Source organism: Ammospiza caudacuta, chromosome 3 (assembly GCF_027887145.1).
Source record: "Ammospiza caudacuta isolate bAmmCau1 chromosome 3, bAmmCau1.pri, whole genome shotgun sequence".
Lineage (NCBI taxonomy): Eukaryota > Metazoa > Chordata > Aves > Passeriformes > Passerellidae > Ammospiza > Ammospiza caudacuta.
Window position 1 is genome coordinate 12,244,342 of NC_080595.1, and position 25,429 is coordinate 12,269,770.

At 40.5% G+C, this 25,429-nt stretch overlaps 1 protein-coding gene across 1 annotated transcript in view; it reads right to left on the reverse strand.

The window, feature by feature from the left end:
* The window catches only part of PPP1R21 (protein phosphatase 1 regulatory subunit 21), a 31,507-nt gene extending 8,457 nt beyond the window's left edge, over positions 1–23,050 (reverse strand). The window contains exons 1-17 of the mRNA XM_058801887.1: positions 22,911–23,050; positions 20,311–20,379; positions 19,776–19,922; positions 17,862–17,963; positions 17,060–17,224; positions 16,902–16,960; positions 14,461–14,555; positions 12,164–12,216; positions 10,058–10,207; positions 6,922–7,023; positions 6,757–6,845; positions 5,737–5,873; positions 5,005–5,097; positions 3,540–3,667; positions 3,028–3,180; positions 2,166–2,258; positions 848–1,081 (exon numbers count right to left, since the gene is read on the reverse strand). Of these exons, the coding sequence (XP_058657870.1) occupies positions 848–1,081; positions 2,166–2,258; positions 3,028–3,180; positions 3,540–3,667; positions 5,005–5,097; positions 5,737–5,873; positions 6,757–6,845; positions 6,922–7,023; positions 10,058–10,207; positions 12,164–12,216; positions 14,461–14,555; positions 16,902–16,960; positions 17,060–17,224; positions 17,862–17,963; positions 19,776–19,922; positions 20,311–20,379; positions 22,911–22,970 (1,929 nt within the window). The 5' untranslated portion in view covers positions 22,971–23,050. The remainder of the gene's footprint in view (positions 1–847; positions 1,082–2,165; positions 2,259–3,027; positions 3,181–3,539; positions 3,668–5,004; positions 5,098–5,736; positions 5,874–6,756; positions 6,846–6,921; positions 7,024–10,057; positions 10,208–12,163; positions 12,217–14,460; positions 14,556–16,901; positions 16,961–17,059; positions 17,225–17,861; positions 17,964–19,775; positions 19,923–20,310; positions 20,380–22,910) is intronic.
* Positions 23,051–25,429: the final 2,379 nt, after the last annotated feature.

Below are 25,429 nucleotides of genomic sequence, written 5' to 3' on the forward strand. Positions count from 1 at the left end.
GGGGCTTTTTTCCCCCTGATCTCAACAGGACTAGAGATTCCTGTTTAAGGGGAACATTCATACAATATGTTGACCCATGAGTAAGTTCCTCAAACTCCTAAGGAATCAAATAGGGGATCAAAAACTTAAGATGCCATTGTACTTCAGAATTGGGGCTTTCAAACCACCCATTGGTTACTTTTATCTTGGAGCAGGAAAGCAGGGAGGACAAAAAAATAATTCTATTGAATGCTGAGTGGATTTATTATTTCTTACAGATGACATTCCTGTTAATACCACTATGCCACTTCAGAAGTGGAATTCAGGGGAAAGGCCAATTCATTTAAAATATGTTAGTAAACAGGAAAAAGCCATTTACCAGCACAGAACAGCAAGGAAAGAATGCGTGCTACATTTCCAAAAGCAATTGCTGAACTCAAATTGACCCCAATAAGTCTTCAAATCCATTGACAATCACTACCTACCTACTTTCATTTGCTTTAACATACCTAGAGATGAATAAAAGTATTGGAAACACAGGCCCAACCTGAGATACACAGCACTTGCAAAGTTCCCTAAGTACAGACAAATCAGGAGATTAAGCACCTATTATTTCCCCCTCAGTTACACATAGACAGAACTACAAAAATATCTTCACAATACTAAAGACAGCAAACAAAGTCTCAAAATCCAAGAAGTGCCCAACTCTGCAGAAAGAATTTGCAAGCAGCTTTGCAAAGACAAGGACCCCAAGAGTGAATGCTTTTCAATACAGTCAAAAGGCTTTCATTTTTAGTGTTCCACTGATCAAACAGCACTGCTACTAAAGAAAGTGGATTTTTCTCTATTGAAGGGAAAGGTCACTTACCAGACTGGTGCTCTTAATAGGTTCCCTCAGACTCTTTTCTGTGGTTTCCTTCTTTTGTTCTGCTGTATTTGGCAGGACTGAATGCTCCTGGATAGTTTCAGTTAAATGTCCACTGAGAGAGTTCTTCAGTTTTTGGTTTTCTTTCTCTAGCTTAATTTTAGCTAGCTGAGCCTCCAACATCCAGTGTTCTTTTTCTTGTTCAAGTTTTGCAATTTTCTCCAAACTCTGCTGGACCTTTAGGAGGGAAAGTTTACAGTCCAGGTTATTGAACCCAGGGAGGAAAAAACCCACACACAGGAAATGTTTGAGCGCAGTATTATTTTAAACCATTACATAAGTGAGCTAACAAAGTGCAGCAGGTAAACAACCACTGTTCTGAGCTGCGTGCTTAGCTGTGGCTCTTTGTCAAAAATGGCCACATTATTTAATTAGTTTGACACATGCATGAAAATGGCAACATTGTAGTAGGTGAAAAACCAAAGCAGGGAAGAATTTTATAAAAAGTTGAAAGATGTGTACCTGGCAATATCACTAGCTTTTCCTATGCTAGAAAGACAAACTGTCTCCTCCCAGCTGTCCCACCTCACACAGACAGAACCACCCACTTTGTCCAGGTAAGAAAACAACTATGGAACAGAACACATCTAATCTAATCACTGCACATTTCTGCTGAAATTCATTTCACTCCTACTAATACACTTAGAATATTGGTAACTACAAAAGAAAAAAATTACCAAAGTATTTGCTTCTGTAACAGCCCAATAACAATGAGTCAAGCATAGGCTGAGAATGCAAGCTAATAAAGTGTCAGTATTAATTAGTTATTCTCATTCATATGAAGCAATAGACAAACTGTGTAGGCCTTTTAAATACCATGTTACCCATCCTGCTTCACCTTCCAGAAAAAAAAAATATGTATATATATGCATACTGGCAGATAGAAACTCTAATCTATCACTCTAACTGCAATGAAAGATCAGTGCCCTTAACCAGTGCAAATAATTCCTGCATAGTCCAAAAGAGGACTCAAATCAGTACACATCATTAAAAATTAATCCTTTAGTATGCCTTATTCCTGTCTTTATTTTGCATTTATTTTAATTATTAAAGATTACCTGACTTCTTGTATTTCCAAATTAAGGTATCAATGACATAATCCTGACTCCTATATCTACCTACATGTACATCCTGCAGATAACCCAGCCTGACAAAGGTTTAACTTTCAAAACTCTACAAGACATGACCACAGACATAAATTGGATACTTTGATACAAGTTCACCTTTACAAAATACACTGCCTTACATGTTAGTACAATACCTGTTGTGCAAGACCTTCCCTGCTTTCTGTAGAACTCAGGAGAACTCTGCGATTTGCCAAAGCCTCTTCATAAGGCACTGAATCTGCACAAGGCTGCAGAAAAACAAAAAAAACCCTCTCAAAACATGTTACACGTTAGATCAGAATATGCATTCTGCTTTTCTTTTCTTACTACTTTCCTTACTTTAGTAAAGGGGAAAAGCCCTATGTTCCAAGTGTTTACCAGGTATAAAGAAAAAATAGTTTGAGCTCTCAAGAAATATAGCCCCAAAAGGAACAGTTGATTAAAAAGTGCTCAGAAAACTCTGAGTATTAATTAATGATCAAAGGCATCTTAAGGTCCTCTTTACAAACATTGCAGTAAAGTGATTTAGTGACAACTGATAAGCACATCACTTAATTGTTAATTTTAATGGAGGCAACAGGGAGATCTGACAGCATTTAATCCTTTGGTTCAGCACATTTTCCCCAGTTTACCTCCTTTTTTTCCCTTTATGTCTTCCAGTGAATGCAAGTGTAAGAACATGTTTTCATTCACTCCATATTCCAGGTGAATACATGAGAAAATTTACATAAGCAGACACCCTTTTCTCCTTGGAGTCTTGGCACAGAAATGATTAGTGGAAATGGGTAATGCCAGAAGTGGCACATACCCTCAGTTGTGAGGGCAACTACACACCAAAGTTTTCAGCAGCATTATTGCAATGCTATCCTCAGCATTATTGCTATATCCTCAGCCAAAACCTCTTGTTCAGACAATCTCTACCATTCCAAACCCTGCAAACCCTTAGTTTGTGTTCTGCTTGGCATAACCACCAGCAGAACTGAGCTCCCTCTATGCAGGCACACTGGCTGAACCAACCTTCTTCAAGGACCTCACGTAAGCAGCTGCCTTCTGCTTGTACTGCAGCATGCACTCAGCTGAGAGAGGGCTGATGAACTCTGCTCCTCCCTTGGGGCCGTAGCTCAGAGAGGTGCTGAAGTGATCCAAGTTGTTGCTGAAGAACGAGGCCATCTAAACACATCAAGAAGTGGCTCTTTGAATTAGGTTGACCAGAAAGAGTCATTGGAGCAATCATTTTTTGAAAAGACAAGTATTTAGTGAGGCTGGAGTTCTTAACAAGACTTTGAAGCAAGCTGCAGGTTCTTCCATGTAACTCAGACCTTCCTAACACACAGCATCCCCCTCACAGGATCTACTTTTATCACTCAGTTGTTTTAAACTCATAGCCTGAAAATAACTCAAGAATCAACATGACACTACAGATTATTAATATCAGAGGCACACAGATTTTCTAAATGGTTCAGCTAAGTTTATTTTTGTTTCTTAAAAATCTGCACAAGTTAAGGCATTGTTTGAAAAATATCCATTACCTTGCCTGCTCCATTTGTTAAAGCAGCAACAGAGGATAAAATACAGTCATTTGTAGTTATGAGTTTCTGTGTGGCAGTTGGAACTTCCTGTTCTAAAGCAGCTTTCTGACTATAGTGCTTGGAAATATCTGGAAAATGAAAAGCATATTACGCCAAATTAAGAATAAAAAACTTGTTGAAAATCATTCACAAAAGCATCTTAGCCTAAATATATTAATTTCAATAACACCAACATTTAAAAAGAATCAAGTATTTCTCATGTAAGAACATTCTCAATGCAGCCTAATTAAAAAAAAGTAATTGACAAGTGAACAACGTGCACCTATTTTAAAACAGAGTACTATTGCTACAGAATGGAGAAATTCCAGCTCATCACCACCACAAACTGTAAACTGAAATAACCTTAAGAAGTTCAAAATTAGTTGGGATTGAGAAAGTAGAGAGAAATAAAACATTCTGGAGTATGGGAGTGTGAGATATTAAGAATGTTTCTGTTGATAGTTAATGAATTCTACTGACAGTTTTCTTCACTGCTTCTATTTTCTGTATTTCCTTTAAAGTATAAATTGGATTGAATTTACATTATAGTGACCAGATTAAGAGGTAGAAAGTATTCTAAACTTACCTAAGCTACAAAACTCATACTTTAGGGTCTCGTTTTGTGTGAGGTACAATCTTTAATATCTTCTTTTTTTCTTTAAAAGAAGGACTCTGCAAAATGGGGCCAGAATACTCATGCTATTAGGAAAAAAATCCTAATTTTGCTTAAAATTAGGAAAGCTTAATGTTTAAACAGCAGAATAGTGAAAATCCACTATTATGTTCATTCTGGGGATTATTTTCTCCCCAGAAACAGCTACATGGTACTGAAATTCTAGGACATGCAGGAACATCAGATTCAAAATTCTGAGGTTTAACCAAATACCCTTTCACTGAAAACATATCCATGTTATTCTGATAAAAGTAAGGTAAACCATTTTCCAGAAGAAGACAAGTTTCAAAAAGAACTCAGACTTCTTTGTAACCTTTGGTTACATATTCATGTTAAAAATAGTCATCACCTTAAAAATAGGAAGGAAGAATTCAACTTTGAAGGCAGGTACTAGGTCAATACTACATATGCAGGGAAAATATGTACATTTCACAGCATTCCATTCTGTGTGCTAGTTTCAGCAGAGCAATGAAGCTCAGAAAGTAAAGTGATGCTGCTCAGGAAAATCTGGAGAGCCACAATTAAATAATCCAGCAACTCTGAGGAACAAAGCTAAGAGAAAGGAGGAATGAAAGCCATGCATGAATGTCTAAAACAAGTGGTTAGTAGGTTTAGTTTCTTAGCTTGTAAAGGTAAAACAAACCAGATTGATCACATACAATACCTTCAGCACTGTTACAGAGACAGTGCATGTGTGCTATGCTAAACAAGAAAGCAGCAAAGCTGAAACAAGAGAACACTCCCAACTCTTACCTTTTAAAACGTCATGGAATCCATGAAGACCTGCAGCAATGTTTGTAAACACAAAGTTGTAATTTGTCCTAAGGAGTCCTTCTGGTCTTGTACCTAAGAGTAACACATAAGAAGGAAAACCACAAAACTAAGACTTGAGCATGAATGAAAAAAGTTAGCTTTGAAAATAATTCAGTTTCCACCTACTAAAACCATTTGCATGGAGGATGAGTCACAACAGATTAATTTACTTAAATTTCCCCTTCAATATCAAATACTCGTATCTGCCAATTCTGGCAGAATAGGCAGGTGAAAGACTTTCAAGTCCCCTAGTTTTTATTCAGATTTCATAAATATCAATTGCGTTGGTGTCAAAAACCACACATACAGAAAGACATGCTCACAGCTGTAGGAAAGACAATCTGGGCCTTCAGAAAGAGTGAAGACTGAAATAACCTGAAACTATAAAATAAATATTTTTCTACTGCTATTTACAGGATGCATTTGGAGATAGTTTCCCCACACACATACACACAAAGGCTTTACCTCATTTTATTAATTTTATTTCATTATTTATTAGTAAAGTTAGACAGCTGTTATAACCTTACAAAAACGAGGGGCTGGAAGTGATGATTAGTAAGAAAATGTAGTTTATTAACTAACTCATAATTAAGAGGCAGACTGTCAATCATCCCATAAAAACCCACAGAAAAGCAGTCACAGGTAGCCAGCCAAGCCAGCACTGACACTTACTTGGTAAGGCCAGAAGACTGACATATGTGTGGAGCTTCTCAAAGACTGCAGTCAACCTTTTCATGTCTCTGTGCAGCTCCATATTCCTAGCTCTTAAAGCAGCTGTGCAAAGAGAAGACTCACACTCTTCTTCCAAACTAGGAATATATGAATTATTTTTTTAAAAGCAAGCAATTGTCTTAAAAATAACAAGCTCATGAGTTTTAGAGCACATAGGTGTTCTCTACTCCCCAGTGGAAAGCAACAGCAGGCCAGGAATTGATTTTGAAAAGGCTAACAGAGCAGAGGAACTTAGCAATACATGAAAATTACTGTGTGCATGGCCACTCCCAGGTGTTTCTGTCACAAGCCAGGAATGATTTACTCTCACAGCAAGGAACTGATTGCAGCAATTTAAGTTTGAAGACTTTTCCCTCTACTACATAAATTCTCTTTTGCTTCCTAAGGAGCACAAGAACAGGTATAAAGGAGGCATAAATCAAGGGGGTTTTTCCTTCCTTAGTCCAAGCCCTCTCTTAAAGCAGCTCTTTGCACTTATAATTCATCTCCCTTCAATCAATTCAGGAACAAAGATTTTCCAGCAGAAAGGATGTAGACCTTGCCAAGTTTTACAACATTGTTACATTTACTGATTGATGAACAACCCTCAGAGAAGCTCAAGGCATTAACAGTTACAGTGTATCGCACCTGAATAGTATCAATGCTATTGAATAACTAAGAAACGTTAATGAAAGCTTCATTATTTTTCAAGTCTCATCTGTGAGGGAGGGTGTGTGTGGAGGAGCTTTAAAATACATGGTTTTAGTCCTAATGCCTCAAAAAGCTGTGCCTAATCTCAAGGTTTAGAAAACAACATGCAAAAAAAAGAAAAGAAAAAAGAAAAAGAAACACACGAAAAAAGAGTTCAGCCTTTTAAGACAGCAGAGGCCAGAGTCTGACTTAATATTTGAGTTGTAGGTGCTGATGGTGCTGCATGCCTGACACAGTGCCTTTAAATTTGACCTATCAAATGAAAGGTACCTTTTTAACTGATAAGGAAGAATCTTTCTTAAAAAGCCTAAGTAGGAAGCTAAATGTTCTGAGAAGGCCTTCAACTTCACAGTTGTTTCCTGAAAGGAAAAAACAACAGGTAAGTGTTTTTGCTCTGTAAAAACATTTTTGGGTACTAAAAGGAGGAAATCTTACCAGGACTGTCACCGTGTCCTCCGTGATGCTCTCAAACAAGTGCAGCATTCCTTCCTCCAGAGGGCGAACAAAGGAAGCGTTTTCATGGAGATACTGTGAGAACTGAGGACACAGAGGTTTTAAAACGGTGCTTGCTGACAGCTCCTGTGATCTCCTTAGTCAAGGTAACACCTGAATGGGACATTTTGGCCAAGCCCGGTCCCCCTTAACGATGCCTAAGATGTCACTAATGAGAGACAACAGTCCAGTGATGCACAGCAACCTCTTCTACAGTCAAAAACACCTTGAGGGAAAGTGAGAAGCACTGGAAGTCCAGGCAAAACCACACCTAGGGCTTTGTCAGGGCATCCAGTCTCATTTCAGCTGCCATGCACAGCACACCAAACCATTGCTTTTTATAGTTTTAAACATTCCTGCATTCCTTCCTCAACTCCATCCAGTTAAGGCTAGATCCATGCACCATTTAGCCACTGAACAAACTATCCCACCTTCGTCCCAAAAGTAGTTTGCCTCCCAGCCTTGTCCATCAGCACAAACATTTGCAAAGCTGTGCTGTGCAAAGTACTGAAGAACTAAACCCAAGTCAAGCTCAGAGCAAGACCTGTGTCTTTTCTGTCTTTTCACCTGTGTCCAGCCCAGTTTTCAACAGGAGTCAAAGCATGCTTATGCTAATGCAAAGCATGGAGCTCCAGCTGATCACAGGAGAATTCTTATTTTATGGACCTCATGGACCTGCCTGACTTTGCTAAAAATTGCTTCATTAAATCCTACAGTAAATTTTGCCTTCAAAAAAGCAGACCTGAGAACATAAGGTGTACTCTTACACATCAAATGTAACAATACCATCAGCTTTCCAATTTGGTACCTCAGTATCACAAAAAAGCTTCTTCCATAAATTAATACAGGTAGTCAAAAGCAATCCTGGCTTTTATTTTACCCCACAGAAAGATCCCTTCACCTTTGATTATTTACACCACAAGAGCAGCTAAAGATCCCAGGCAAACAGAGTACAAGAGGTTTTAATTGTTCCTTGTGTTATTACAGTGTAGTAACACAGTGTTAACAAGAAGAGTGAGATGCTAAGCTCTGATCCATGCATGCACAAACCTGGATGGAATTAGGGAAAATTCCTAAATCTAAAGAGGAAGAAATAACACATGCAGAATGCTCCTGGCTTGTGTTGCAAGAGAGAGGACTTGAATTATCCAGCATGATGCTGTAGACCCAGCAGAACCCAGCAATCCAACCCTTAAAGAGAAAAGGAATACTTGAACCTGTCAGGGAATTGTCCACATCTACTTTGAGTGTTTGGTGGGGAAAATAGCTTGAAAGCACCAGACAAGACCTGGAGTTGGGGAAAAATAAATCAGTGCAAGTCTGCTAAGCCACTACCTGACACTTGTTTCATCTTCTCTACCATATTAAGGGGACATTTTTGACCAACTTGGTAGAGTAGCTAAAACTAAAATTTAAAAAAAAAAAAATCACCCTGAGAACACTTGCCAAGCAAATAGATAAATTAATAAAAAATACAGGAGCAAGTACAGCTTCAGTGAGCAAAAAAAGATGCTTCAGTGCTGGAAAGTCACAGCAAAAGCCCTGAGAAGTAGCATGCATTGAGGGAATTAGGCCATGAATACACAGTGGGGCAGACTACAAGAGACATAAATATGAAAACAAAGCCTGAACTACTGAATCAGACTCAATTATAAGAAAAGGAAAATGAAATTATGGTTCTGATTAAGTTGCCTGTTTCAGCTGTGCTGAAAAACAATAAAGAAGTGTTAACTAGGAGGTCAGGGAAAAATCTGTGAGGAGAGATGTCTAGGAAATCTGATTTTATTGCTTTAGTGTAAATGTAAACTGCAGTAGTATCTGATAATGCAGTCACTACACTGAGCCAAGTTAAAAAAAGAGACCACTCCTGCCCCAAAAAATCTTAAAGATGACTAAACCCCATCATTTTCACAAGAAGGACATGCCATTCTGAGTGCATTTGGTGGCAGGAGCAAGAAAATGGTCTCAAACTATGCTGAATCTCTGCAGAAGGGTGCTCTTGGCTAAATCAGCTGAAACAACTGAGAAGGCAAATAGAAAGGGATTTCTCTAGTGGATAACCACCTTCATAAACATATTTGTTACCTGAAAGGAGATTATAGGAGGTTCTCCAAAGAACAGGAAAGTTTTGTCATAGTTAACATTGACACCACATGCACTGCAGCCACTTGATCAATGCAAACCACAATTCACCTCAGCACCTTAAGTCTGAGCCCTGGCAACTCCTAAACTGAAATTAAGAGTCTGAATCATAAAATACTCCCTGCAGCTTAAATACTCACAGATCCCCTTAAACTATGAAGTCAACTCTTATCTCAATGCAATTTGTTCCAAAGCATACATGTATGCATCCCCACACAAATCCTAGTGCACAGTTATTTTCTCCAGTTCACAGCAGAGGAAAACAAAGTCAAAACATGCAGCTCAACAGCTCTGGATGACACTCTCAGAAAATCTTTCCATGGAATTGTGTCAAAAGAGATGAGTCAGATTTCTCATACTAATTTCAACGTGCTTTACAAACTTGAAGCTTCAGAACAGTTACAGGAAACCTCCTCACACAAGCAGCCCAAAATCAGATTATAAAGTTGTTTTTTGACAAGGGAACAGAGTCCAGGTTCTCTCCCTCATATAAGTCTACCTTTTATTCTTTATTTAATATTACAGCTAAACACTTTGAACACAAGACCAGGCTCTGCCTCAACATCTCCTATGCCCCAGTGCATTAACTAAAACAAGCTCTATTCAGCAGTGCAATATTTGTGCATTATTATTTTAAAACAAGTCAGCTGAACTTTCAACAGATGCACTTCAATTGAGCAATTAAAAAAGCAAAGCTTTGATTTGATTAATATTTCTCTTCTAGCAGAGGCACAGAGGAAAAGGATTCTCTGCAGCTACACCTCATCCACATTCAGAGAATTCATGGAGCAGAAAAGATGTCCCGTGCAGGAGGGGCTGGCTCTCAGGAACACACTCACAGCATTCCAATAAAGGTGGTGCAATTTTCCCTAGGATCAATCACTCACTAAAGTATAACTAATTGAATATATTTGTAGCTGAAGTGTGTAAACTTTACCTTCTGGTTCAAGGGTGATATTGTGTCTGTTGCAGAATCAATGGGGAAGATCTGTACCTTCTGCTCAGTGTATGTGTGGAAGTTCAGGAGGGCTGTTACAAGTTCTTGGACAAAAGCCAGGGCCTGGCCAGCAAGGTCTCGCAGCTTCAGCTGGAAAGACATTAATGAAATGATTGTGTTTGAATGGATCTATTTAAATATGAGAAAAAAACCTGTTTGGATACAAAAAATCATTATCAGCAATTTCTTTCTTGTTGTTATTTCAGCCTAAAATACACAACAGCAATTATTTTTAACTTAATTTTTATTCATAAACTACAGAAGGGCACATTGTTCTCTGACAACAAAGTATCTTTTTATTTCACACAACTGGTGATGGTTTGCCTCTGCTGCATTTTTCAAACTTGCAAACCACAAAAACACTGAGAGGTCAGCACAATTACAGAAACCATGTCTGAAATTTCCAAAGCACAACAGACTAATTGCTGACAACAGCTCAACACCAGGTTGCAAGGAAACCTCAATTTAATTAGTAAAAAGCAATGATGTTTTCTCCCAGAATTAAAGGTGTCTGCTCCTCTAACCAAGAACACTCAATTCTTATTCTCCTGGACAGAGCTGAGCTACTGCTCATGAGTAAGGTTGTTCTGTGGCTTTAGTAAAGCAGGAAGGTACCAAAAAAATTAATCCAGAATGGAACATAAATTCAAGAGAGAAGAAAACTATTCCCTGTTGGGATTTATGGGAAGAGAATAATGTTATAGTGACATTTCAGCCAAGAATAACTTATCTTTCAGAGATGTACTCTTAATGCCTCAATGGACTGTTAAATCAGGTCAGTCTTGATTATGGATCTGGGATGGTGGTAAGTAATTAAAGCAGTCATTATACCCAGCTTGTATATGTTAATTAGTCATGTAAGGAAGGGAAACACACACAGCCTGTGCTAATACACCAACATTTTGCCTCCACTGGCAAAGCCAGTCATAAAAATCTGTCTTGAAGTACTTTCAAGATTGCAGATCTTGAAGCATGAGGCTGCCTGACATAGTGCTGGCAGAAAATAGTAAAAGGAGGGAGTTTCCATGCAGCTATTGAGATTTTTCTTGGAACTCAGCAGCAGCCACCTGAAATTTAAGGTTATTTCCATCACAAAACTGAACAGCAAGTCACCTGCTCTCACAGCAGACATTATTGGGAAAAAGGTCTCTTTACAGGCACTTCTGAAGAATGGAGAAAGCAGCTATTTTAAATCTTCCTGCAGCATCTGAATGCACTAACTTGAAGACTTGAGAGACACATGGAAACAGAAAAACCCCACAGTGCTGAATAGTCCATCCTCAGTGGTAGCAACACAGGAAAATTTTGATTGCATGCAGGTTTCTGATTTGCTATTGTAAAAACCCTTAAAATATTCAGCCATTCACAGAATGCTCATTTTTGAATACTGAATAAACAACATTCCCAAGGAATCTCATTAAATTACAGCAGTGAACAGAAACTGTTTTCTAAAAACATTTCAATATATAAGAGTTATTCTGCTGCAAGTAAGAAGTGCTTTGGCAAGAAGTATCCCACAAAATGTAAATGAACCATGCAGAGATCTCAAAGTGACATGATTTATTCCTTGAAAGGGCTGTGACTGGTGACAAGTAATGTTACCCAATACAGCATTTTAGTGCACACACCACTGTGCAGTTTACAAATGCACACATTCTCTAAAGTTCAAGTGATGTGACTGAAGAAGCTCAGTTTGAGGGAAAAGGAATTTAGGATACCAAACCTACCTTTTTCCAACAAAAAACCTCTGAACTACTGTAGTTTTAACCAACTTTAAAAATGAAGTGTTCCAACTTCTAGCTTACTGAAGGGTGACACAATAAAAGAATATTTCCCATAACTTTATGAAGACTCCTTGATGTAACAACAATGTACACAAGGTCTTGAAAAGTGCAGGGGCTCTGTGGGCAGAAATGCTCTCAGAATATCATGACAGTAGTAAGACAGGCTATCTTCTGCCATTTGAGGTACTAAAATGACTGGTTTTATTTCAGCATCTGTATAGAAATCTGTGCAGAGCCACATGAAAGCACAAGAAGCACTTACCTGATTCCTTCTGTTGTGCAAAGGTACATTCAGAGCATTGTATCGAGCAGATCCTACAGGACAAAAATTGAGTTTTATGCACTTGTTAAATTGTGGGGGAGAGACATTTTTTTGTAAATACTGATTTAAAAAAGAAAATTAATTGCAGGGATATTACAGGTTATGTAAGCAATATTAACTAAAGAGATACAAATAATTGACTCCAATAAAGTAGCCCTAAATATCCTCACTTAAGGATTTCTGTGATTAAGTGGAAGGGAAAGCAGTTCAATACTTGCCTCAGATTTTAAGTCAAATTTAATCATCTGAAGACCCTGAATTTGAGAAATAAGAGCAGACTCCTTTTGCCCAAAGAACAATATTCATCACAAACAAGAGTGAAAAAATCTTTTAAAAGAAAACACACTTAAAGAATTCAAGATTATCTTCAAATTTCAATTACATGCCAAGGAGAGGCCAAGTAAGACTAATATATTTTTGAATGGTTTCCGTGCTTTTTAAAGCTCTTGTATACATTTAATACGGTGATAATTAAGACTAAGAGGTACTCTCCATGTATTTCAGCATTCTTCTCTAGTCATGAAGTAACCAGAATGATTATTCAGTTACAAGCAGCCACAATTAGAGGGGCAGAGGGCTATTTGTACCTAGAGAACAGCTTACAAAGCCTTAGAGATTTAAAAGGGGTCACATCCATTCTCAATTCAGTTGAACAACAACCAGCTTAGTTTAAAATTTGCTCACAAAGGAAATTTACAGTTTTTTATTCCTTTTGTGTCATTCACATTTGGCTATTAAAACATGGGAAGAGGTAGTTACATTTAGAGGAAAATAACCCTGTCCAAAATTATTAAATCCTACTTCTAAATAAATGTTTCAGGAAACTTTCTGCTCTGTAAATCATGCTTAGCAGTCATTTGATTGTTACTGAAATTAGCTGCTAGTTAAACTTGAAGCCAACTACAGGGTCTATAGGAAGACAGCTGGAATCCAGAGCAAACAAGCATCTCCTGACTTCCACTGATCTATCACTAAAGAAATGTTCTCTATTTGCAGTGTTTTCTACTACACAAGCAAAGGTATTAAGCTGTGGCAGCTGAGCAGATAAATTATTTTAGCAAAGTTCTTGCTACAATGATAAGCACCTAAAAAATGCAAGCTCAAGAAGCCAGAGAAGCAGAAATAGGCAGCAGATGCCAGGCAAAGTGAGAGAAGTGAAAAGGATCCCAATCCAGGCACCAACACCTCAGTGTGATGTGCTGTATGGGAGTCAACTTTTCCTGCAGAGATGATAATCTGCTGTTCCCAAGCCAAGACTCGCTGGATTGCCAAACCACTGGAGAGCTTGGCACACTCACCCCTGCAACACCTGCCAGATCAGCTTTTAGAGAGCCTAAGGCTACTTAAAACACTGTCAGCAGGTTTTAAACTGAATGAAAAATGCAAAAAGCCACCAATGAAATATACAAGAAATTCAAAAGCCTGTTTTCACTTCTCTGCTCTTTCTTCACTACTTTGAGCTTTTTCACTATTCCAGGTCCTCCTGGTCTTGAAGAGGAGGCAGTGCCTGCCCAGCCTTGTGTTCAGCTGTTTAGGGAAGCACACAGTGCACAGCAGCACATACTAACCCATGCTTGCAACAAAGCCATGCAAAGGCTGAGCACTCCTAACTCCAGGGGCTCCTCTGCACTTCAGCTGATCTAGCAGCAGTTGGAAAGGAAGCAGAAAAAACATTGCTTCAGGTAAAAGTCCCCAGGTCCAAAGGGCTTTTTTTCCCCCATGAAGGGACAAACAAGTCCAAGCAGCCTTCAGGTAAGAACTACTCTGTGTGTTTTCTGATCAATGAGACAGAAATTCCCCACCAGTAATAAGTGCATCAATAATGATGCAATATCTCTGCAGCCACCAGTTTTCCCCCACCTTAACTTACTGCACCTCTTGAATATACCCTGCCAAAAATAATACTCTTTGAGATGAGTATCCAATCTTTATGGAGCAGCTATTAAATTGACAGTGTTCCTTCATCCTGTCAACACTAAATAAGACAAGTGGCAAATCACTCAAAAGCCTTCAAAAGTTGCAATTTTCATTATACATATAAAAACTTGGTATTTTAGAATTACTGAAGAAGACCATGACAAGTATCAGGAATACTTACTACAGTTACCTCCAAGTGTCTGTTCAGATGTCCCACATTTCTTACAGCTAATACATTTTAATTCAGAAGGAGTACTCCCTCCAGATGGATACCCAAAAAAAAGAATCAAACAAGATACCCAGACCAAGGCAATACGTACTTGTGTCATTAAAAGGAACTTTTTCATTAATTATGCATAGAGATTCTTCCAGTCTACTGCCCAAAGCTGCTTGAAGATTCTTTAGCTGTTGCTGGCTAAATAACAAAGAGACAAACGAAAAACCACACACACACACACATTGTAAACCTTTACAATTTCATCTGTATCACCAACACCATAACTCACTAGAGGCATCCCTTGAGTGTACAGGTATCTGTGTCCTTCTAGAAGTTAGAATAAATACAGTGGGAGTCATTTGTCCTCTTTATCTCATATTTAACACAACATTGAATCCTAATCCTAACAAAAGCAGGAAGTTACCATAAACCTGAAAATCCTAAATTTCATTCTTGAGAAGCTCCATTTACTTCAGAGTTAAAATTCACCTCATTTTCTTATAGTGCAACTATTATATAAGCTATATGAAAGCATTGTTTTCTACTAGAATTTGGATGGGAAGGTAACAGGGCCTCCAAATTAGTTACTGTGCATCCAATGCATTCCAATAAGCAGGCAATGAGTTGTCAATAATTCAATTAACTATGTCACATCACTGTTTGAGATACCTCAAAGGCTTTTCAAAACCCATATTTAAACACTGCTATGATACTGCCTGTTCTGACATGACAATTATGTTCCTGATGCATTCCCAAGAGATTTTTCTCTAAATTTTCTTCATTTGCATTTGACTGTGCATGTACATGTGAACCTAAGTAATTAAGACTGCTAATATAATGAGAATAGGTTGCTGAGATGAACAGTAACATATTCCAGCATTATATACATGTATCTACAAAGAAACTCCATTATTGATTCAGACCAAATTCCACACCTTACCCAACTTAGGGCCCCAAATTCTTCACTGTTTTGCTTCCTGTTTGACATCTAGAACTCCTGCACATATAGTGGAGGGTGGGGGAAAGGTGTCAAAGTGACAGGGGTTTTTTTTTCTTTCCTTACAATATTTGATGCAAAGAAACTCAGCAACTCTAACAAAGCAAAATAATCCAAAATAGACAAGGACTATATGAAGAAACTGGCCAATAGGTAGCTCATGCACATTAAATACTTTTCTTGGAGAGCAGCTCCATAATTGCACAGAAACTGTACAGCAGGTACTGCAGTAGCACTGAGCATGATAGAAAATGAACTCCAAGACAAACTGCAAATGTACTGATATTTCCTTTTCAGACTTACAGGAATGACAAACAAGTAGTTTGACATGTTTTGCCTTACATTCTGCCCTTTAATTTTCAAGGCATGCATGCTGTCAAGTCCCATATCCTCTGGCTTTTCTGAGTAAAGTGTGGGTGTCAGAGGCAAATGGATCCCTCCCCCTGACAAAGCAGGGAAACAGAAGGGCAGCATTCTCAGGGACACATCCTGCCATGTGTTCAGCAGACAGTGATTGCGGTGTTTAACAGGAAGTGTCAGGCTTTATTACTTTTAAAAACTTAATATGGTATAATTAAAATAGTAGGGATAACTTCTTACAATGACATCAATTACCCAGTCCCATAGAACATGACAGACAAAGCCTGAACTGACTAGTAACAGATTAAAACTACAGCTTTTCAAACACCACAAAAAAAGCAACTAGCAGCCAAACACAGCCTTCTCCCTCTTTTGTAAGTCATTTTTAGTGAAACCCTGACTTGTATTAGCGGAGTTATTGGATACAAGTATCTTCACATCTATCAACATAATTAAAATACACACTTGAAGGTTACCATGTGAAAGAAGGAACTCTGCATCTGACCACTCACTATACATCTTATTCATTACATTAAAGATCTGTACTGCACATGTATATTCTAAAAAATGCAGCTTAATGCACTTCAGAGAAATGCACCCTAATTTCATTTGGGCCACAGTCCTCAACTTCTACAACTTGTCTTCAAGACAATGAAAATATTCCAAAACTAACAATATCATTCCCTGATAAAAACTTTCAAATATTCTAGCTGAGAACACTATACCTGAAGAAAAAAAATTGTTCGAGAAGCTTTTGCAGTGAAGAGGGATTTCTGAAACTCTTTTCTATCAGTTCTCTCAGCATATGTTACCCAAACTTTGTTCTTAGAAGCAGCTTTTACAAACTCACATATCTTTGTTTCATACAGTTTTTACTTTCTATGGTTTTCAATTACAAATAAATTCTTCAAACTTTCATCAATATTACTGGTATTGATAAAGCCTGGAGACAAAACTGCTCTTACTCAAAGCAGAAATTGTCTAATGGAATTGTCTGGTTCCATACATAGCAAAGGAAAAGGAGGCTTGACCTGCACTGCTCACATTTGTCCTCATGATAATACAAATTGAGTTTTATCAAAGTCTTTCAATTAAACCCCTTTATAAAATGTTACTATTCTTAAAAACAATCCAGTTAATGTTTCACAGCAATGATTTCTTTACATCAATGAAATAAAGCCACTTACCATTCTTCAGTTCGAAGCCTACAGTCCTTAGCTTCTCTTTCTAGTGTCTGAGACTTGATCTTTATGCAAAAGATAATCTCACAATGTAAGTGCTGACACAGCAAGACATTGCATTTCAAAACTTTGCAAACTTGCAAGCAAGAGGAAAAACTCCTTACTTCTAGTTTGGCTTTATCATTCTGCAGCTTCTCTATGGTCTCTGTGTATTTCTTTGTTAAGCTGTCCACCACAGCTTGGTGCTGGGCAGCATCTGTTTCCAAAACCTCCAGTCTGCTCCTCAGCTCTGCTTCCAAACGTTTGTGCTGCTCATCTGCTTCAAAGAACTACAGGAAGGAAAGAAAAGCTCTTTTTATTCATTTTACTACTGAATCCAGTCCTTTAAGTTACTCCAATTTCATTAGGCAGATCAGGTTAACAGCAATTACCAGTTCTCAGAAAAATAGAAGTTTTATTTTATTTACAGAGAAAATATTCAGGAAAGTTTTGTAGTAGTAATCATTCTTTAAATATATTGCTGACTAATAGCAGGCACATGAAAAACTGAACTTGAGCCAAAAGGTTTTTCTCAAGTTTTCTAAAGTGAAATGCATTCCACTTTGGTGAAGTAGTTCCTAATTATGGCAACTTGCAGAAAATATTTTAAACTTTAAAGCAATTCTGAAACAGTAAATGAACTAATAAGAAATTTCCTATCAGTACCAGGCTATTTTCAGTAGGGCAGCTGTAACCAAAAATTAAAAATCTGAAACACGTATTATGTGATTCCACACACTTATGTCTTAAGAATCCAAAGTCAAAATACTTGATTTGCCTGGTGAACATCTTTATAAACAATCTGATCTAATCTACTGCTTTGCATACAACTAAGCTTCTAAACCCAGCAGTTTTCAGACAGTATTTTACTTTCCATATCTTTGGTTCTCTGAACCAACAATAAAGGCAAAACACAATTTCACTCACAAGTATATGCAGTCGTTCATTTTCTTCTATTTTCTTCTGCAGATCTTCATTGAAGACACTTTTCTGTTCTTGACTGAGCTGAGATGAGGATTCTACACTTTTCTAAAAGAGTCAAAATGCACTCATTATCTCCAAGTGCCAGGTTTGGGGGAACAGCTCCCACAGGTAACTCCCAGAGGGGCACACCAGGAGATGTCCTGCTGACACTGAGGGACACATCAAAAGTGTGAATATTGCCCTCAGCAGCAGCCTCAAGGCAGCACACTTTCCTTTCCTTGTTTAAAATACACCCCTGTGACCCTGCCTGGGGAAAGCCTCCACTCAGGAGTCCCATTCACACCCACAGGAATCAATCAATCCCTTGGATGGGCAGCAGCCCACCTGAATTCACTGGGATCCTGATGATCCCATGCAGTCAGCAATCCCAAAGCCTCCAGACCCAGGCTCAGCTGCTTTGCTGGCTGTGGGTAAGGCACATCTGTGCCCAGGTGTAAGGCAGGCTGCTCTCAGCAGGCTGCAGCACAAGGTGCCATGGAAGCACAGGCTCTTCCCTGCCCATCAACCATACACATCCCTCTGCCTTTTTCCTCATTTTCCACTCATTTAATCCAAAAGACTCAGAGCACTGAATCCCCATACCACACTGCTGAGGAAAGGTATAATCTCCAAACACAGGGGAGACTCTATGCATTTAAACTCAACACCAAACCTCAAGAATTAGGGATGCGAGGGCAGATAAGTCACCTCTGTGTTTGATGCCAGCCTGTGAACTCCACCTGAGATATGGGCACATGTTCTGCTCCTTCTAAAGGGACTGCACTCTAACACAGACCAGGGAACTAAAGCTGTGCATTTTAACAGGAAAGAAACTCAGTGGCAATTGTTTACAAAGCTACTAAAGACAGGCTAATGTCCTTGAAAATGTGGAAACACAGCTAGAAAAACAGTAACTTACACAGTTTGAAATAAAAGAACAGAAGGGTCAAGCTGCATTTGAAAGAACAATCTATTGTGGTGCATGAATAATGCAGTCAGAAGCACTGTGCTTGTGAAGGAATTGGACAGCAGAAAAATGGGCAAGAGTTTATGGGAAAAGTAGGAAGATTATCATATTATTAATCAATTGAATGATTTCTTTAAAGCCAGTCTTGATAACTACAGCACATTGAAAAAAGACAGCACCAAAAAGAAAAGACAGCAGTAATTAAGAGGGGATTCTTCATGAGAAAAGCAGTAAGAAATGCTTAAGAATTAAGAATTACTGAAGTCCAAGCACATCACCCCTGGAATTGTGATGTTACCTACAGAAGGCACAGCTGGCCTTAGAATATGACATCACAAGGTTTAATCAGCAAGCATTTTGGCAGAAAAGACCACAGTGTTGAAATCATTCTGTCATTTTGAAATAACAAAGAATACAAGCTAAAAATGTAGATTTCAAAGCATTTGACAAGATTCACATAGAAAAACTATGATCACAGTCTGAAGAGTTAACTACCAACATCAAAATTACAAAGCAAAGAGGTGGGGATGAGAAATGAGGAGTGATCAGCTTTCTGCAGAGCAGCTGACTAACCACAGAGCTCCAAAGTATTTCCCACTTTTTTGAACACTTAATAAATCTCCATAAAAGAAGACAGCAATTCAGCATCAGTCAGGTGACAGACTAGAAGAGTAGAGAACTACACATCATGCATTTTATATATATATATATATATATATATATATATATATATATACATATGTTTTATGGGTGTTTTCACTCTCATCAGGAGGTAAAATAACACAAGTTCTGACAGGAACATTAAGCTCAACCCTTGCCACAAAATACCCACTGCTAAAACTCAGGACAAGGCTCTGACAGGCGAGGAGCAGACATCTGCTAAGCAAGTTTTCTTTGCCTTCAGCACATACCTTGTTCTTTTTGCCCCGAGCTTCACTTAATGCAAGTTCATCCTGAAGTAGCTCCACCCGCTTGGCAAGTTGCTGATTTCGAAAGGTCAAGCTGTCCATTTCTTGTTGCAGTTTCCTCAGGGACTGATCCTTCATCTTCAGCTGTTCCTGAATGTTTAAAAAAAAATTAATTTTAAAATCTTCGCATTTATTTTTACAAGTTAAAAACAAGTTAGAAAGTTGCTACACTTTTGAATCACTGAAGAGATAGAAAGTATCGTTTCTGAACTAAAAAAAAATGTATTTCACTTCCTTGAGCTGGTCACAGATCATACACAAGTAGCTATTTCACTCTATAATTATCAAGAATCAAACTTCCCCTTTTACAAACTCAGCACTTACAGAGAACAGGCTAGCTGCAAAACAGAAATTCTTTTACTAAAATCAAGCTCCCTCTTCATTCTTTTATTGACATTACTTTTTAGTAAAAAGTACCCCTATACACTAATTTTGTCACAGCTTAGTCCACCTGACATGAGCAGTTTTTAGAGATTACCTTCAGTGAGGCAGAGTTTGCTTGCTCATCTACAACTCCTTTTTTCAGGACTTGGTTCTGAGCACGAAGCTGAAAAACAAGAGATGCCAGTAACTATGAAAGACAGCAGAATGAACAAAAGCCATCCACGAGAAAGTGCAGAAAGCATCACATTCTCTCAGGAGAGTGCCAGGTGTGACTGCTTTTTCAAGTACTTTCTTAGTGGTAAATAGCAGTGGTATCAGGTTTAAAAGGCATCCAATTCATATCCTGACTTGCCAAAGAACAAGCAGTAACTTTACCACCTGAACATTTTGGTCAAATACAACAGAATTCTTAATTAATATCCTTGGAGACCAGTTACTTAAATATAATTAAGATATGAAGAACTAGGAACAAATACGGAAAAGCTGCAGCCTCTTCCTCGACTTATGAAGCTCTTGGTCATATTCAGGGCTATTTCTATCTCTCCCCTCTTCTTCCCAAAACTGTTTATGACCAATTCTGGAACACAAGCAGGACTCAAAGTCAAAATCTGTATCAATTCAAGAGGAATCTAATGCAAAATTACTTATTGCCAGTGGCAGCAGATGATCCAGAGAAAACACAGTGACACAAAAAGCATACAAGGAAAAGCCCTCTAAGCCTTACTTGCACAGTACCCAAATCTGAGCTAAAATCACTGCAGTGAAAAGTGATCCTCAAGAAATCTATTTCCCACAGAGTACCTGTGCCCTGCAGCAATGAGGACTCTGACACTTCCATCTTCCCATTCCTCAAAATTTGCTTGGATCCTGGTTTCTCCAAAGGCAGTTTGCACTCATTTGACATGTGTGAGTCCAGCTGTTGCAGATATAAACTAAAAGGGTTTGTGCAGGTATCTGGCAGGTGCATAAAAGGCAAGACTCAGGGTAAAACAGCAGTGGCTCATTGTTTCAGTGTGATGACTGAGTGTGTTTGAAAGGTCAGAAGTCACTGCTAAGCTGTTTCCCCTGCAGTATTCCCACTGTGCTGCTCAGCCATCACAAAGGCAAGGCAAGAAACCTCCCAGAGCACAGAGAAAAACTTCCAAGCACAGATTTCCCTAGCAAGAAGGAGAAGTGCAGGAGTTTTCTACAGCTGTCTCTGGGCCACAGCTGCTACTGTAGGAGCAGAGAATGAAGCAGCTCAGTCCTGCTGCACCCACAGACTCAGCTGCAGTGAGACCCACACAGGCTGCCCCAAAGCTGCTTAGGTTATTCCTTCAGGAGACAGCCAGCAGCTGCAACTTGTGTGTTTTCAGAGTCTCTTCTTCTCCTCATCCTCCTTCTGGACTGGTCTGTGAACCAGGAGGAAAAGCAATCCCTTGGCAGGGATCTCACCCAGCACTGCTTGAGTCTGTCAGACTCTTGTCCACCTCTCTCCATGGCTTTCAGAGCACCTTTGGGTGAGCAGGCTACTCCAGAGCTACTCTCCATTTCCACTGCACACAACAAGCAGCCAACAACAAAGAGAAGAGATTTCTGCAAAGGGGGAGTCCCACGATGAGCTGCACTGCATGAGAAATGGGATGAGATGAAAAAAATAGTTCCAGCAAAAAGGATGAATGGCACAGGCTGAGAAGTGCTTGGTGAAGCTCAAAGAAAGCTTCTGGGCACCATACTAAAAAAAAGGATCCAGCAGTGGGAACTTTTGGAAGCTATAGTCAGAAGTCCACATTTCCAATGTTCATTCAGGAATCAAGCACCAACACCCCTCCATTATCTCATCCTCAGCCACTACTGATCTCCAAGGAGTAAGAGAGCCTCTGTATAAAACAAGGCATGTGAATTCTGTGACCTACAAGGCTGCAAAGCAAACTAAATGTTCTTAAAGCTATTTTGTGGCAGCACTAAAAGGCTATCTATCTGTAAACTATTTAGATGCTACACATGGTGTTTTTGTAACAGTTCCAAGAAGAAGAGTGTTTAAAGACATGGTTCTGTGAGCTGGGAGAAGTGTCAAACACAGACAAGTGCCTTGTGCCACTTGCTGATGTGAGGCTGCACAAAAAGTGTTGCCTTTCTTCCCCAGAGCTATTGGGGAACTCTGCCACTCCAGACCAAGAATCTCCTCTTCCTTTCAGTGAAGAAGACAGAATGAAGGGCTCTGTGCTGAGCAAGGCTCCGCGATTTCACCTCAGGCACCTTGGAAAGGAAAGGCATTCTCCACTACGGGTACACATCTTTGTAAAGCAGCACCAGGAACGGGATGTAAAATCACCTGGGGCAGAAGAAGGGGGACAGACAGGAGGCAAACATGGAAGCAAATGTCCTGCTCGCTTCCAAGCGCCACCGACACCGCCGAGCTCCCGCACCCCGGAGCTCACACGGCCGGCACCGGGCAAATGTTCAGCGGGCAAAGCCAGGGCCCGAGCCCGCCTGGAAGCGGGGAGCAAGGGAAGCACGGCCGGTGTCAGTGCCCCGGCACAGCCAAGCCCGCTGCGGCTACACCAGCACGTCCCGCACACGGGGCCGCTCAGCAGCGCTCCCCCGGCACCGCAAACCCGCGGCTCCCGCCTCACGCCCGGGGAGGCAACCCCAGAACCCCGCGGAGAGCAGCGCTGCAGCCCCGGAGCTGCGGGCCCCGCTGGCGCCCGGTACCTTGGAGTACTCCTGGGCCAGCTTCTGGTACTTCCCCTGCAGCTCGGCCGCCGCCGCCATCTCCGCCCCGCCGGCTCGGCTGCGCTCGGCCGGGCTCGGCCGGGCTCGGCTGCACTCGGACGGACTCGGGCGCTCCCGCCGGCCCCGCACGCACGCGAATGGCAAGACGCACTTCCGGGTTCAGGGCGGCGGGAACGCGGTGACGTAACCGCGCCGTGCGCGAGGCGGCGGGGGCGGAGCTTTTAAGCCGCCGGCGCCGCCATCTTGGCGCAACTTCCAAGATGGCGGCGGGGGCGGGGCGGCGGGGGGGTGGAGCCAGCCTGGTCACGTGATGCCGGCGAGGCGCTCGCAGTGTTGCCTCGGCAACGGGCTACGGGGCGCCGCCCCGCCCAAAAAGCTTCGCCCGCGAACGGGGCTGCGGGTTCATGTCGCGATAATCGCGATGTTCCCGTGTCCCGGCGCCATCTCTACCTGGCATCGTGCCGGTCCCGCGGCTCCCCGGCCGGGCAGCGCTGTCGGCAGGGGGAGCCCCGGGACTCGCACAGACGCTGAGGGAGCCGCGGGTATTCGCGGGCCCATGGCGGATCAGTGAGACAAAAGGCTGCCCCTCAGCGCCCAGTGCGGGTCAGTGCCCGCGCCCGGCTCTTCCCACAGCCTCCAGCCCTTAATGAAGGATGTGAAAAACGCCAACCACTTGGTTTTAAATTTTTTAAATTTTAATGATAATAAAATGGTTATTTAAAATACTAATATAATTAGAGTAATAAAAATTTTAGACAATTTGGATTAGGACAATATTAGACAATAGAAACAAAGAGTTAGGGACAGTCCGGGTATCTCTTTCTGGGCAAAATAAGCCCGAAAAAGGACACACGTTAACAGAGGATTAACCCTTAAAAACAACAGCCTGTTGCATATTCATACACCTCATACATGAAGCATAAATTCCATTCAAACACAGGATTCTGTCTGGTCATCGTCAACTTTTTCCTCTGAATCCTGACGGTGCCTTCATGGCTGAGCGAGGCAGGAAGAAGTTAATTTCTTCTGATAATGGAGCAATAAATTCTTTTTTTTCTGAAAGATTTAGGCGTCCTATAGTTGCTATCTCGCTGCGAGTCCTTTCTTTAAAAAGTATCTTACTTAGCATAGTTTCTATTTTAACATTATGTTATAACTTAAAACTATATTTATCACACTACTAAAAAATTAACACAGCATAACTTTCTAACACAACACATATAATATTCATTTTAATATTTGTGAAAAGCCAATAATAAACCACACATTTTTCACCAGGAGATGCTGAGCGTATCCATTATATCCCAGTGAAGGAGAGCACGGGTAGATCCCGGCCGTGCATTGCCCTCTCCGTGCAGAAACCCGAATTCCACAGTCTGGGGCATCACGGAGAGGGGATCTCATCAATGCATGTAAATATCTCAGGGTGCCAAGGGGAGGGTGCCAGGCTCTGTTCAGTGGTGCCCAGAGGATGAGGAGCAGTGTCTGTAAACTGAAACACAAGAAATTCCACCTCAGCATGAGGTAGAACTTCTTGTGTTTCAGTTTACAGACATTGCTCCTTTACACTGAGGGTGTAGGAGCAATTGTGCACTCAATTTCTTTACACTGGGGGTGGCAGAGCCCTGGCACAGCTGCCCAGGGGGGCTGTGGAGTCTCCCTCCCTGCAGACATTCAGAGCCCACCTGGACACGTCCTGTGCCACCTGCTCCAGGTGACCCTGCCCTGGCAGGGGGGTTGCAATGGATGGTTTCCTCAGATCCCTTCCAACCCTAACAATTCTCTGATTTTGTGATCCTGGCTTTCTGCACCCAGTGTTGTCCTGGAGGGGCCCTTCTCTGCTCCCTTCTCTCCAGCGTGTAGGTCTCTTTTTCAGAGCCACCTTTGAGCTTCTCCAGCATTCATCCTCCTTCTGACATTGCTGAGACTCTGCTACTTACCTCATATTTGCTTCTTTATCCTCAGACTGGCCAAACATTCAAATGTGCATACAACCATCAGCACACTTCAAGCAGAAAATGAAAACATCATAAAAGGTGTATTTGGTACTGCCAGTCAATGCAGAATTTTGTTTCTGAACATGACTGGAAACAGATGTGTAAGGAAAAGTGTAATAAGGCAAAAATGTGATGAGACTTCACCAGTATATGCTGAGCATCTGGTGATTTGCAGGTTAAGGGCTTCCTGGTCTAGGACAGAGATGTAGCAGCAAATTATTATTTTTTGTTCTGTTTCCATGGTATCATTTTTTTCCACTTGATTTCAGCACGGTGTCTTCGTAGCTGCTCCTCAGTAGTGGGTAGTGCTAGAGGTGATAAATCATCTTTTTGTTACCTCCTTTTGTCTTTGTTCCCCTCCAGTAGGAGTGGATAGAAGGTGCCCATAACGGAAGCTCATTTTTTTCCTTAGTCTTGAGGCTTTGATGGTGTGTGCTGTTCTTTTGCTTATCACAGTAGTGAAGTTGGCAAGCCCTAAATATGACACAGGGGCCAGATTAG